The following is a 15000-nucleotide window of genomic DNA, read 5'->3' as shown; positions in this document are numbered from 1 at the left end:
TCAGAAAACAATAACTTAATTAATTCCGTAATTTAAGTGCCGTAAATTTGAATAATTCGAATGAGTGAGGAAAGAGGAACGAGGCCTTTTCAGGGATTACACTTCCCGTGTCTAGGGGTTCCCTGGGGTGTCAGGAGCTTCTATCAAATAAAAGCCCCTCTCTCCCAAGGCTGAGTCTCTCTCTCTCTGTCTGTTTCTCTCTCTCTGTCTGTCTCTCTCTCTCCTCTCTCTCTCTCTGTCTCTCTGTGTGTCTCTCTCTCTCTCTCTCTCTCTGTCTGTCTGTCTCTCTCTCTCCTCTCTCTCTCTCTCTGTCTCTCTGTGTGTGTCTCTCTCTCTCTGTCTCTCTCTCTCTCTCTCTCCTCTCCCTCTCTCTCTCTCTCTCCTCTCCCTCCCTCTCCCTCTCTCTCTCTCCCTCTCTCTCTCTCCCTCTCTCTCTCTCTCAGCGATGGAGAACATTTTTTACTGACTTATACAGCTCCTTATTCCAAAGTGCTTTACAACGGCCTCTCATTCACCCATTCACACACACATTCACACACCAATGGCGGCCAAGCTACCATGCAAGGCGCCGGCTGGCCGGTCGCTCATTGGGAGTAATCTGGGGTTCAGTGTCTTCCCATGGACACCTCAACATGTGGCCAGCCGGGGTTCGAACCACCGATCCGCCGTCCTTGTGATCATTAGACGCCGGCTCTACCTCCTGAGCCACAGCCTCCCCAGAATGCACTGTAAAGGCGCCTCAGCCTCAGACACATTGAATTATTTACATTCAAGTATCTTTACTGTCAGTCAGGCTAGTTCTCCATCTGGAGCTGTGGGGATCTGTAAGCTTTGAACAGTATGGAGATAGATTGAGAGAGAGAGAGAGAGAGAGAGATCTCACACACACAAACACACACACACACACACACACACACAGATTGACGCTCTCTCGCCTTTTCACGTGGGTGTCTGGCCACTTTACTACCCATTTTCCTGCTGTGCCTCTGAAGCGTATCCATCACGGGCTGTTGTCCATTAGCTTGGCTCCCCTTTCTCTCTCTCTCTCTCTCTGTCTCTCTCTCGCTCTCTGTGTGTGTCTGTCTCTCTCTCTCTCTCTGTCTCTGTCTGTCTGTCTCTCTCTCCTCTCTCTCCTCTCTCTCCTCTCTCTCTCTCTCTCTCTCTCTCTCTCTCTCTCTCTCTCTCTCTCCCTCACCCTCTCTGACCCATCTGTTTCCCTCCTGTTCCTCCTTTGTCCATGTCTGTGCCTCCCTAAACACACCCTGGTGGTGATAGCGGGGTTTTAACACTAGAACAGCCGTGCCTATTGTACCTACTATAAGAGCCGCCTCTGGGGTCAAGTGACTAGTAGTCTTTACAATGGGAAGCTGCTAGATTTGTGTCAGTTTAAGGTTAGTTTAAGGTTAGGTCAGGAGGAGAGGACAGGGAGGACAGGGGAGGTCTTACCCTGACAGGGAAGTTGTGTCAGTTTAAGGTTAGTTTAAGGTTAGTTTAAGGTTAGTTTAAGGAGGGGAGGACAGGGAGGACAGAGAAGGTCTTACCCTGACAGGGAAGTTGTGTTAGTTTGAGGTTAGTTTAAGGTTTAGGTCAGGAGGAGAGGACAGGGGAGGTCTTACCCTGACAGGGAAGTTGTGTTAGTTTAAGGTTAGTTTAAGGTTAGTTTAAGGTTAGTTTAACAGGGCTCTCAAGTCTCACGCATTGGGCGTGAGACACACACACCTAGTATTTCTCACGCAGAGAAATTACCAGGGGCGCCCACCAAGTTGCGCCGCTATTTTTTAAAATAGAACAGGTAGAGAATCAAGTGAGTTCCCTCTGGTTCCCCTACAGTTCAGAAAGCCACGCACCAGCTAATCAAATAAAAAAATATAGCTACCGAACAGCCAATCAGAAAATAATAGCATTGCTGTATCCGGGTAACATTTTGATATTCCCGCTACAACAAACAACGTTCTGATTCCAACGACACGGGCTGACTGGAGCTATTGATTCAGATGCTCGCTACACAGAAGAGGACAGATTATTTGAATTGATCATTCACATCTCGAAGTGGCTACAGACTGGTCGACGTGGGAGAAGACCATATCCTTTGACGCTGAGACTGTGTGTGTGTTTATTTTTTTTATTTTTTTTTGTACAAATTGATGTCATTTATCAGATCAGACCCCGTCCCCCCCCCCGCCGCCGCCAAAATCTCACTCTGAACTCTGTTCAAAACTTGAGAGCCCTGGTTTAAGGTTTAGGTCAGGAGGAGAGGACAGGGAGGACAGGGGAGGTCTTATCCAGACAGGGAAGTTGTGTTAGTTTGAGGTTAGTTTAAGGTTAGTTTGAGGTTAGTTTAAGGTTTAGGTCAGGAGGAGAGGACAGGGGAGGTCTTACCCTGACAGGGAAGTTGTGTTAGTTTGAGGTTAGTTTGAGGTTAGTTTAAGGTTAGTTTGAGGTTAGTTTAAGGTTTAGGTCAGGAGGAGAGGACAGGGAGGACAGGGGAGGTCTTACCCTGACAGGGAAGTTGTGTTAGTTTAAGGTTAGTTTAAGGTTAGTTTGAGGTTAGTTTGAGGTTAGTTTAAGGTTTAGGTCAGGAGGAGAGGACAGGGAGGACAGGGGAGGTCTTACCCTGACAGGGAAGTTGCACTTGCCCTTGCGTACGGCCTCTTCGTCGGCCTGCCACTGGTGGGGTCTGCTGGCCTCCGGCACGTAGGTCGGCTTCTTCCTCCGCAGGCTCTGACGCAGCTTATTCATCTCCGGGGTCGCGATCTCCCTGTTACTATGGAGACAAGACAGAGGGGGGAGGGGCCAGGTTAGTAAGGAGGAAGAGGAGGAGGAGTCAGAACTCTAGGAACTTCCGGAAGAAGACCGAACCAACTGACCAACTGCCAAAAGACAAAAAGGTTAAAATGTGGCGAAATCAAGACAGATATCGAGGTAGACAAAATACCAATAATCTTAAAATGCTGCATATCAATATCAATATCAATCCACCACCATCCGCATTTAGGACGCACATTTTCCTAGAGCTTTTGTGATACGTCATCCCAGTTTAATCACACAACACTGACAAGATGGTAGCTCAGGTGTGTTTTGACCACATCAGTTGAGTTGACTACAAAGACAACAGTCTTGTCTGAGACCAGGAGTCCAGAACAAGTCCTAGACCAGGACTCTGGTGCCAGGATCTAGACCACGTCATCCACTGCTATTCTTCTCTATCAGATTCATCACTGATATCACCAAAGGCATTCATTAAATTCCTTATTCAGAGACATGAGTATTGCAGATATGATGACACCTTCACAATAACCGCCAAGCACAGTTGTTTTGTCTCAGTCTTTGAAGCCTTTGAACCCAAACACATTACTCTTCAACACTCAGCCACGCTATCCTGATTAGCATCGCTAATCTCAACCACAACCACATAATGAAACCCAACGCTATCAAAACAGGACCTGTTTAAAAAATGCTAAAGACTGTTTTCAGTTTTTATTGACACATATGTGACATGTTCTAATGTCCGCATGTCGGCAACCAATCAAAATGTTCAGACTTTTCTTTTGAAACACGGAACTACGTTTCAACGTTGTTGAGAATCACAACACAAACTCGCTAGTCAAGCCAAAATACTGCAACAACGCAATGGATTGGGTGAGTAATCCCCACTGCTACCTAGTTAACTAGAACACTACTTTACATTGTTAGCAGGCTCACAAAACAAGCTGTGTTAGTTGACTAGCGACGTGTGTCATTGATTTTCAACAACGCGGAAATTTATTCACATTTTTCGAAAGAAAAGTCTGGAAACTAAACCAGAAAGACAACTCACTCAGTTCTAACTGTATACAGCATCTTACCATCTCTCTATGTGCTCAGGCATCTTGTCTCCTAGCTCTCACTAAGACTTTGTCTGATTTCTGTTCCTGGTTGCTGAAGAAGTTCCTCTCAGAGGTTTTGAGCTGATGTAGACTCTGTCACTAGATCTTCACAAGCAGCTTCCTACAGAGTAGTATCTACAGAGTAGTATCTCTAGCTGCTCTGCTATTTTATCTCAGACTCATAGGCCAGGTTATATATATACACTTTCTCTCTCTGGCACACACACACACACACACACACACACACACACACACACACACACACACACTCACTCACTTACACAGATGCTCACATACCACTTCCTATAATCCCTGCTGCCGCTTTACTGTAACAGGTGCGAGACATGGCCTGGCGGAAATGAAAGTATGTGTGTGTGTGTGTGTGTGTGTGTGTGTGTGGTGGGAGGGGGGGTACCAGAATTTAGTGACATATTTCTTACAAGGGATCTCATTCCAGACTGAAGTATACTAGAAGTATACAGAAGTATAATACGTAAGTATAGTTAAAGTATACGTATATATATATATATAAAGTATATATATATATATATACTTTATATAATATATATAATATATATATATATATATATATATATATACAGTATATATTATTTATTTATTTTGTGTGGGGCAGTCCCACTCATGTTTTTCATTTTATTGGACAGATACAGTGAAGACAGAGAGGAAAGTAAGGAGAAGAAGGGAGGGAGAGAGAGAGGGCATGTCAGCAGGGCATGGGCCGGATTCTAACCTAGACCACCAGACCACCCCAGGCCACAGTATATATTTTTTTCTAATCTTCTGGCTTAACTGATCCCTGGCATGGTTGGTATGTGGCTTCTGCCAGGAGTGGCATGTCCCTCGGAGGCCAGATGGACAGACGGACATGGTGGGGGGGTCATTACTGGGCAGACAGACAGACAGACGGACATGGTGGGTCATTACCAGGCAGTGTGCCTCACAGCATTCTGGCACCTGCCTGGAACAGGTGCATGGGGGGTTAAGAGGAGGGGGGGGGGGGGGGGTTAAGAGGAGGGGAGGGGAGGGCGTGATGGGTCATTGTCACATGCCCCCAAGAGAGTCAGAGTCAGGGAAAGGGGGAGGAAGGGAGGGAGGATGGGAGGAATAATAATAATAATAACTTTATTTGTATAGCAGCTTTTCCTGCAAAAGGTGCAGCTCAAAGTGCTTTAATCATTATATCATCTTAATTTAATTATTTTGTAATTTGAATGCAATATTAAAAGGATGGGTTTTTTATAATCTTAATTTAATTATTTTGTCATTTAAAGGCAATATTTAAAAAAGATGGGTTTTTAGTTTTGACTCAGGAAACTAAAGGGAGGAAGGGAGGGAGGGAGGGAAGGAAGGAGGAGGCCTCAGGGTGTGTGCTACAGTTTTTCTGGTATGATCTAATCGACCTGCTATGATGAGGTCATGTGATGAGGTCATGTGATGAGGTCATGTGATGAGGTCATGTGATGAGGTCATGTGACCTAATGACTGAGCTTCCTGCCAAGGAGACGACTCAGAGGGACTGAGGAGAAGAGTTACAGAGAGAGAGAGGGAGGGAGACAGAGAAGGAGGGGAGGGTGGAGTGGGGTTGGGGGGAGTGGGAGACTGAGAGAGAGAGAGAGAGAGAGAGGGAGGGGAAGTGATAGAAGGGGGGAGAAGAGAGAGAGAGAGGGAAATGGAGGGAAAGAGAGAGAGAGAAATGGAGGGAAAGACAGAGAGAGAGAGAGGGAGAGAGGAAAAGTGATAGAAGGGGGAGAAGAGAGAGAGAGAGAGAAATGGAGGGAAAGACAGAGAGAGAAAGAGAGAGAGAGAGAGAGAGAGAGAGAGAGAGAGAGAGAGAGAGAGAGAGAGAGAGAGAGAGAGAGAGAAAGAAAGTGACAGAAGGGGCAGGGAGATGCAGAAGGTGGGGGGGGGCAAATGGGAAAAACCCCTGGCCCTCTGCCATGTCACTCACAAAGTGTCCACCCGGACGTTTCTCTCTCTCCATCGCCTCCATACCCCCTTGAGGTCTGTTACCCCTGAGGTCTGTTACCCCTGAGGTCTGTTACCCCTGAGGTCTGTTACCCCTGAGGTCTCTTTCAGATCTGGTCTGATAGATCGTCACATCGTGAGCTTAGAATGATAAGGTGCCTCCACTACCGGATTACAGTATCCATCGCCTCCGATACCGGACTACAGTATCCATCTCCTCCTCTACCGGACTGCAGTATTCACCGCCTCATCGTTCCTGTCCCCCGGCTTTGTGTTGCTGACCGACCCGCTGCGCGCCGCTCTCAGACATCGCCAGCCTGGCTGTGCTGTGCTACTACCCCCGTCCCTGGAGGTAGCCACCACTCCCTCCCCGGTTTGGGGGTTGCCATCTCCGCAGGTGAGTGTCAGTCCTTCCCGGCCTTCACTCACTACTGCAGGTTTTGGTCGCTGGCATGGCACGGTTAGGCTGGCTGGCCGCGCGGGTTCAGTCCCAGGCTGGCAATACAGATGACAACAACAACAACAACACCACGCTGTCACTCTGGTCTACTGCCATGTTTACACAACTCACTGCCCACCAACTACTAGTCACTCCCAACCTATCCACTGAACTACTCCCACCTGTACTCTGGTTTCATCTCCAACTTGGACTCACCCTCCTGCTGCTCCTATCGTTTTGCCCTGGACCCCCGCCCACCATACTCACCTATACTGCCACTGACCTTCACTCACTGAACCATAACCATCGCCTCACTGCTGCTGCTGCCACCGCCGCCACCAAGGCAGGCATTCTCCGCCGCCGCCGCTACATCCACCGAGGCTCCCAGCAACATCGACACCGGACTCTACACCACCCTGAAGGCACAAACATTCCCTCATTCTGGACTACCTCTCGCTCACCTGTCATCACCCCACACCGCACCGCTGACCCCTCAAACCTCCGCTCTCTCCCTCCTGCTCCCCCATCCATCTCCCTTGCACTATTGAACACTCGCTCTCTCTCCAACAAATCCCCTGTCATATCTGAACTGATACTGGACAACAACCTGGACATACTTCTCCTCACTGAAACCTGGCAACAACCCTCGGACTACTACTCACTCAACCAGGCCACCCCCCCTAATTACACCTACATCGCTAAACCCCGCCTCTCCAAGCGAGGGGGTGGTCTCGCTGCTCTCCAAAACTCACCCTAACTGTCACTGTACTGGACCTCAACCTCCCACCCATGTCATCCTTCGAATACCTCGCCTTTTCACTCCCCAACTCCATAACTGCACTCCTACTCTACCGCCCACCGAAGCCACACCCCTCTTTTCTGTCTGATCTCTCTGAACTCCTCACCATTGCCTCTTCCCTTTCTACCCGTCTCCTACTCACCGGTGACTTTAATATCCATGTCGACCAACCCAACTCCAACCTCACCTCTGATTTCCTCTCTCTCCTTGATTGTTTCCACCTCACCCAGCACATCAACTTCCCCACCCATGTAAAAGGCCACACACTCGACCTTGTCTGCTCTGCCTCCCTACCCATATCCAACCCCCACCCTTTTCCTTTCCCACTCTCTGACCACCACTGCATCCTCTTCTCTGCCCCCCTGCCCCTACCGCGCCACCCCATCAAACGCACCATCTCCTTCCGTAACATAAAATCTGCCACTCTATCCCAGTCCATATCTTCTGCCCTCCCCACTGACTCCACTCCCACCAACCCGGAAGACTATGCCACCTTACTCAACTCCATTCTCTCTGACTCCCTTGACTCACTGGCCCCCTTGAAAACCATCACTGTCTCCTTCACCACCTCCTCCCCCTGGTACACCCCTGAACTACGCACCATGAAACAGACCGGCCGCCAACTTGAACGACTACACAATAGAACCCACCTCACTGTCCATGCCGAAGTCTACAAGCAACATATCTCCTCCTACCGTGACGCACTCCAAGCTGCCAAATCTGCCTACTACTCCACCCTCATCAACACCTCCAATCGAAACCCCCGCACCCTCTTCTCCACTGTCAAGACACTACTCCAACCCCCGGACAACAACACAACTTCCTCCCCTGACCTCTGCAACTCCTTTCTCCACGCCTTCAACAGCAAGATCTCCCACATCAATAGCTCACTGACTGCCTCCATCTCCAACTCCACCACCCCCGCCCCCCCTGCTGTCATCTTCCCCCCTCCTGACTACCCTCCCCCTACTCCTCTCACTACTTTCTCCCCTATTGACTCCTCCCTCATCACTACTATCATCACCGCCTCCAAAACAACCACCTGCTCCCTCGACCCCCTCCCTACCACCCTGACCAAGGCCTGCCTCCCTGCCCTCATCCCCCACCTTACTGCCCTCTTCAATCAGTCACTATCCCAAGGCCACGTTCCCTCATGCTACAAACTTGCCGCTGTCACCCCCATTCTCAAAAAGCCTACTCTTGACCCAGCCAATCTCTCCAACTACCGCCCCATCTCCAACCTACCATTCCTTTCCAAAACCCTAGAGCGCGTTGTCGCTGCCCAACTTCACTCCCACCTCCAATCCAACAAACTGTATGAACCCCTTCAATCTGGCTTCCGCCCACATCACAGCACTGAAACAGCCCTGGTCAAAGTAATCAACGATCTCCTCACCTCTGCAGACTCAGGTGCCCTCAACATCCTAGTTCTACTAGACCTGAGCGCAGCCTTCGACACAGTGTCCCACTCCATCCTCCTTCAAAGGCTGCGCCAACTGGGTGTTGAGGGCACCGCCCTGGACTGGCTCACCTCCTACCTCACCAACAGACACCAGTTCATCTCCCTCTCCGGTCACACCTCCTCCTCCTCCTCTGTCACACAGGGGGTCCCACAAGGCTCAGTCCTCGGCCCCCTGCTCTTCCTCTGCTACACACTCCCCCTCGGTCACATCATCCGCCAATTCAACCTGGACTTCCACTGCTACGCTGATGACACACAGATCTACATCACCACAAACTCCACCCAGAACCCACCCCTCACTCACATCGAAACCTGCATCTCCGCAATAAAAACCTGGCTCACACACAACTTCCTCAAACTGAACAGTGAAAAGACCGAAGTCATCCTCATCGGCACCAAATCCACCCTCAATAAAACCGGACCCATCACACTCACCATTGACGACACTACCATCACCCCCTCCCCCCTGGCTCGCAACCTCGGCTTCATTCTGGACCCCACCCTCTCATTCGATCCCCACGTCAGTTCCATTGTCAAGACATCCTACTTCCACCTCCGAAACATTGCAAAAATCAGACACTGCCTCTCCCCCCCCGCTGCTGAATCCCTCATCCACGCCTTCATCTCCTCCCGCCTCGACTACTGCAACTCCCTACTCACCGGCATCACCTCCCGCTCCCTCCATAGACTCCAGATGGTCCAAAACTCTGCTGCACGCCTCCTCTCAAACACCCGCTCCCGTGACCACATCACTCCTGTCCTCCACTCTCTCCACTGGCTCCCCATCAAAGAACGCATACAATTCAAAGTCCTCATCCTCACATACAAAGCCCTCCATAGCCTGGCCCCCCCTTACCTGACTGACCTCCTTCTCCCCCACCGCCCTACCCGTACCCTCCGATCCTCATCCATTGTTCCCCTCACTGTCCCACCCTCAAAACTCAAAGGCTTCGGTCACCGTGCCTTTTCACGAGCCGCACCCCGCCTCTGGAACTCTCTCCCTCAACCACTCAGAGACTCACCCTCACTCCTCACTTTTAAATCCCACCTCAAAACCTACCTGTTCTCCCACGCCTACAGCCTCCCCTACCCCTAGCCATCTCCCCCATCCCTGCCACCCCCGCCCCCCCCCTGGACTTGCATACAACCTCCCCTATCCCTAACCTTCTCCCCTAACCCTCCCACCCCCCTCCCCCCATGGACATGCATACAACCTCCCCTTCCCCGTTCGTTAACTCTGTGTTCTATGTGCTCATGTTATCTGTTGCTTGTTGTTTCTGTGTTTTCCGTTTTTCCCATATTGTCAGCGTCTTTGAGCCTCGGAAAAGCGCTATATAAATCCAATGAATTATTATTATTATTATTAAGGTTGTATCTCCGTTTAGGGTAGTTCAGAGATATTGAGCGTCATTATGTTTTGTGAGATGGAACCTTTGTATTTTATCAATTACTAACTAAAAAATTTCAACATTTTAAAAATAACTCCACACAGGCATTAATAAACACCTAATGGATCAGATTATGTAAAAAACTAAATTTTGACAAAAATTGAGATAGAACCTTATAATTCTAACGTCACAATGGAGATAGAAAGTTATAATTCTAACGTCACAATGGAGATAGAACCTTATAATTCTAACGTCACAATGGAGATAGAACCTTATAATTCTAAGCTCACGACAGGGCTGTGGCGTGCCTCTCTCTGCCAGGCTGCCATGCTGGCAGTAGGCCCCAGTACAGCTTCCTGCCAACTCACCAACCAATCAGATCACAGACCCAGCAGGGTTGTAAGGCCGTTTTACTTGCCCGGACCAAGTAAAACGTTCGCCGGGGTTTGCGCGAGCCCGACGACGCTGCTAGATCCCAGATATTTTTACCTGTGTGCAGGAAGAACAACAGACGGCGCAGGCGCGAGACTAAACTAGATGATCGTGAGTGAAGATATCATCAAAGCGTACGGGTGATCGACAGGCGCGTACGCTTTGATAATATATTCACTCATCTAGTCTGGTCTCGCGCCTGCGCCGTCTGTTGTTCTTCCTGCACACTGGTAAAAATATCCGGGATCTAGCAGTGTCATCGGGCTCGCGTAAACAACCCCGGCGAATGTTTTACTTGGTCCGGGCAAGTAAAACGGCGTAACCCTGCCCAGTATTCAGCAGCGCCACCCCAGTGCAGCTCAGAGGATCACCTAAACTATGACAGTGACCTGCATCCAGAGGTGTCAAGTAACGAAGTACAAATACTTCGTTACCTTACTTAAGTAGAAATTTTGGGTATCTATACTTTACTGGAGTAATTATTTTTCAGCCGACTTTTTACTTCTACTCCTTACATTTTCACGCAATTATCTGTACTTTCTACTCCTTACATTTTAAAAATAGCCTCGTTACTCCTATTGCATTTCAGCTTGTTTTCATTACAGCTTTTCATCGTTAAAAAAAACACACACAAAAAAAACCTATCCAGATAAGTCGTCTGATGAGCCAGGGGCGCTCTTAATCGTTCACTGATCGACGTCTGATGAGCCAGGGGCGCTCTTAATCGTCCACTGATTGATGTCTGATGAGCCAGGGGCGCTCTTAATCGTTCACTGATCGACGTCTGATGAGCCAGGGGCGCTCTTAATCGTCCACTGATTGATGTCTGATGAGCCAGGGGCGCTCTTAATCGTTCACTGATCGACGTCTGATGAGCCAGGGGCGCTCTTAATCGTTCACTGATCGACGTCTGATGAGCCAGGGGCGCTCTTAATCGTCCACTGATTGATGTCTGATGAGCCAGGGGCGCTCTTAATCGTTCACTGATCGACGTCTGATGAGCCAGGGGCGCTCTTAATTAATCGTTCACTGATCGACGTCTGATGAGCCAGGGGCGCTCTTAATCGTCCACTGATTGATGTCTGATGAGCCAGGGGCGCTCTTAATCGTTCACTGATCGACGTCTGATGAGCCAGGGGCGGAGCTGTGACAAGAAGTATAAACATTATACCATTCCGACACCCTATTGGTTTGTACGAGATGCATTCCATCTGCTGCACATGACACAAATCACACTCCAGCAAGGAAAGCAGATGTATGTAGCCAAAGATGTCCGTGACCGTGCCAGAGACTCAAAATAACAGCGAAATGTCCCAACCAAGCACCAGCATCAACCAGGTTGATAGCCAGGAAGATCAGCCAACCCTTCTCCATCCCTGGCCGTACCTGGAAGAATTTTTTGAAATGGTTGGATGCAAAAACAACTCCTTTCGAATGCGCTGCAAGCTCTGCGCACCCAAGTACCACGAGCTAATGGCCTTCAAAAACTCACCGTCTAATTTGAAAAAGCATATTGAGGTAAGCTGAAAGTTTGTTATTATCAGTCGACATTTTGTAGTAACCTAGTAACGTACTAATGGTAAATTTGCAATGTTTGCTATGGCTAAGAACATCCCATGGTTTGCTTGCTAGCAGTAGGCTATGATTCAATGTTTCATTTGTAATCCTTCATGTGTTGAGGTCGGAGTTTTACCGTGTTTGTTGCTGTAAAGAGTTAATTATGTTCCCACGGGAGAAGAAATGTGCGCGGTGTGTGCCATTAACAATAATGTTACTTTTCAGTCATGCCAGCAGCTGCTTGTGGTCCTAAAACAGCTTTAAGTGGCAATATTCTGGTCTGCTCAACATAATTGCATAGACCAGTGAAACTGCTCCCTAACTTGTAGTCTGACCTCCATTCATGAACTTCCAGCGTGACATTTAATACAGCGGAAGTCCTAGATAGTCTCAGCTTGTGGTTTGAGAGAAATAATATGAATCTCAATCTGTGCCTGTGCATTCATTTTCTCCACAGAAGAAACACCCCACTCGTCTAGAGAGGTACACGCAACTTTCTTCAACAGCCCTCAAAAGGAAGTCATCCACTGAAGGTTCTTTGACCCCACCCTCCAAACAAACCAAGCTGTGGGAGGCTCGAAGAGTGTCCCAGGCAAGTGTGGATGAAGTAGTCCTCAAATTCATTGTCCAAGGCTTGCACCCACCACACATTGTTCAGCAACAGGGCTTCATTGAGCTTGTGCAACATCTTCAGCCAAATACGAATGTCATGACGCGTAATACTGTTGTTAACAAAGTCACAAAGGCCTCTGTTGAAATGAAAAGAAAACTGAAAGCTGCCCTTAGTGAAATTGAGTTCATAGCAACAACAACAGACTGCTGGACGGCACACCGTCGCGGTTTCATTGGTGTCACTGCGCACTGGTTTAACCCCCAGACCATGCAGAGATCCTGTGCTGCCCTGGCATGCAAGCAACTTAAAGGGTCACATACCTTTTCTGCCCTGGCTGGTGCCCTAAATGATATTCACACAGAATTCAATGTCAGAGAGAAGATTGTTCGCACTACAACTGACAACGGATCAAACTTCCTGAAAGCCTTCAGAGTTTATGGGCAGACTGACGAGAACAACAATGCTGAACCTGTAGGAGAGGGTGATGGAGAAGAGGATGATTGTGGCCAAAATGATGATAACGATGAAGAAGAGGAAAGCCTTGAGGGTGTTGAATTTGTTGATGCCGGAGCCCTGTTGGAAGAAGATGACTACTTAGAATACCAGCTACCCAAGCACCATCGCTGCGCCTGCCACCTCCTCAATTTAGTGTCCACAGTTGATGCTTCAAAAGCAGAGGTCAACCCACTGTACAAGCGCGTGTCAAGGTCCACATTTGCCAAATGCTCTAGCCTGTGGAATAAAAGTTCAAGATCAACCACCGCATCTGAAGTAATTGAAGACCACTGCAAACTCCAACTCGTAAGGCCTGTTGCTACAAGGTGGAATTCACTCTTCTCAGCCGTAGAAAGAATAGTGAGAATAACACGAGAACAAGGCGAGGGAGCCCTTGCAGCTGTCTGCAGTGAACTAGATACACCCAAGTAAGTGCTTGTTTTTCTGCCTTACAGTTAATGAAGTGATTAACAATAGATTAAGTCACAGTTTTATACTTGGAATACTGTAGAACACGTATGCACTATGCCAATATGCAGTCCCCATATTTACTATGAATGTGATTTGTAGCAACACAACTTCATTTCTAAAAGTCTCAGATGACAATATTTTTCCTTTTTAATGATCAGTTCCTCCAGTTGAAGGTGCTACATCAAGTAGACTTAATGTTCCATGTTGTGTTTTTCTCTTCTTCTTTGTACAGGTTTACTCCAGTGGAACTTGCATTTCTTGCAGAATATGCGAAGACAATGAGCCCAGTTGCAAAGGCACTGGATGTTCTTCAGGGAGAAACCAGTGTGCAGATGGGATGGTTGGTCCCCACCATAACTCTGCTAAGGACCAAGCTACAGCACCTTCAAGTCGCCTCCAAGTTCTGTGAGCCTTTGATTGCTGCACTTCTTTCAGGCCTTGAGAAACGCTTCGGAGAGATGCTTGCAGATCCAGAACTGATAGCCGCAGCCATTCTAGTTCCCAAATTTAAGACCTGTTGGACAAGTGACGAAAATATCCTCAAACTTGGTAAGTGTCTCACTTCCGCTTAATATGTGTAATTTCTATGAAGACAGTGAAATTAGTTTGAAATTACATTTAATGACACACACACACACAACACTATCCAATACACAGTTACAATACTGCCATATAGTCTAAATTGTCATGATTTTTGTTTTTTATTCCACAGGCCTTCACTATATCAGAAGCCACTTGGACTGTCAGGACGAGAAACACTTCAGTGAGGGCTCCCAATCGTCTGAGGAAGAGGACTTCTTTTCCTCCTTGAAGAAGACCGGCCCTCTTGAAACGTCCCAGCAGTTGGATGCGTACCTGGGGTGCCCAGGAGACACAGTAGAGGTACTGAAGACCTTCCCAGCTGTGTGCCAGCTATCACTCAAACTTAATACGGGACTCCCTGCCTCAGCAGCCTGTGAAAGACTGTTTAGTGTCGCAGGGCTGATCTTCAGGCCAAAAAGAGCATGCATTGGCTCAAAGAATTTTGAGAACCTGCTGCTTTTGCGGCTGAACAAAGCTTATTGGTAACTCTGATGCTGATGTAGATTGTGTGTATGTGTGTGTTTTTTCAGGAAATATTGAATCACTACTTTGTTATGGTTTTGCCCTCACAGTTCCAATAAAGGCTATTGACTTTTGACTTTTGACGTTTGACTTTTTGCACCATTACAATACTTAGGCAACTAGTCATCATATCTTCCGTGTTCACATGTTAATGCTCAGTAGTACACATATATGGTTCTTTAATGTATTTGCATTGTACTAAAATGTGTTCATTTTCAATGGGCATAAATGCGTCTGAAATAAGTGCATCCCAAATTTTTCAACATTAACATTTTAATAATAACATAATAGTCATTATGGCCTTTAGAAAAATGTTTTTTTGGGGGGAGGTGGGGTAGTGCACTATAGGCCCCTGTGGCGTGGCCTAAGCTTTTGTCCTTAATGGCAT

The 15000-nt window shown here is 48.0% G+C and overlaps 1 protein-coding gene across 1 annotated transcript in view; it reads right to left on the bottom strand.

Moving 5' to 3' along the window:
- numbl (NUMB like endocytic adaptor protein) overlaps positions 1 to 15000 on the bottom strand; it is a gene marked incomplete at both ends in the record, with an annotated part of 62625 nt that overhangs the window by 26597 nt on the left and 21028 nt on the right. Inside the window, one exon of the mRNA XM_080526711.1 lies at positions 2614 to 2764. Coding sequence (XP_080382837.1) covers positions 2614 to 2764 — 151 coding nt within the window. The remainder of the gene's footprint in view (positions 1 to 2613; positions 2765 to 15000) is intronic.

This window comes from Nansenia antarctica (assembly GCF_963989245.1).
Source record: "Nansenia antarctica genome assembly, chromosome: 1".
Lineage (NCBI taxonomy): Eukaryota > Metazoa > Chordata > Actinopteri > Argentiniformes > Microstomatidae > Nansenia > Nansenia antarctica.
This window is presented reverse-complemented; position numbering and strand designations above follow the sequence as displayed.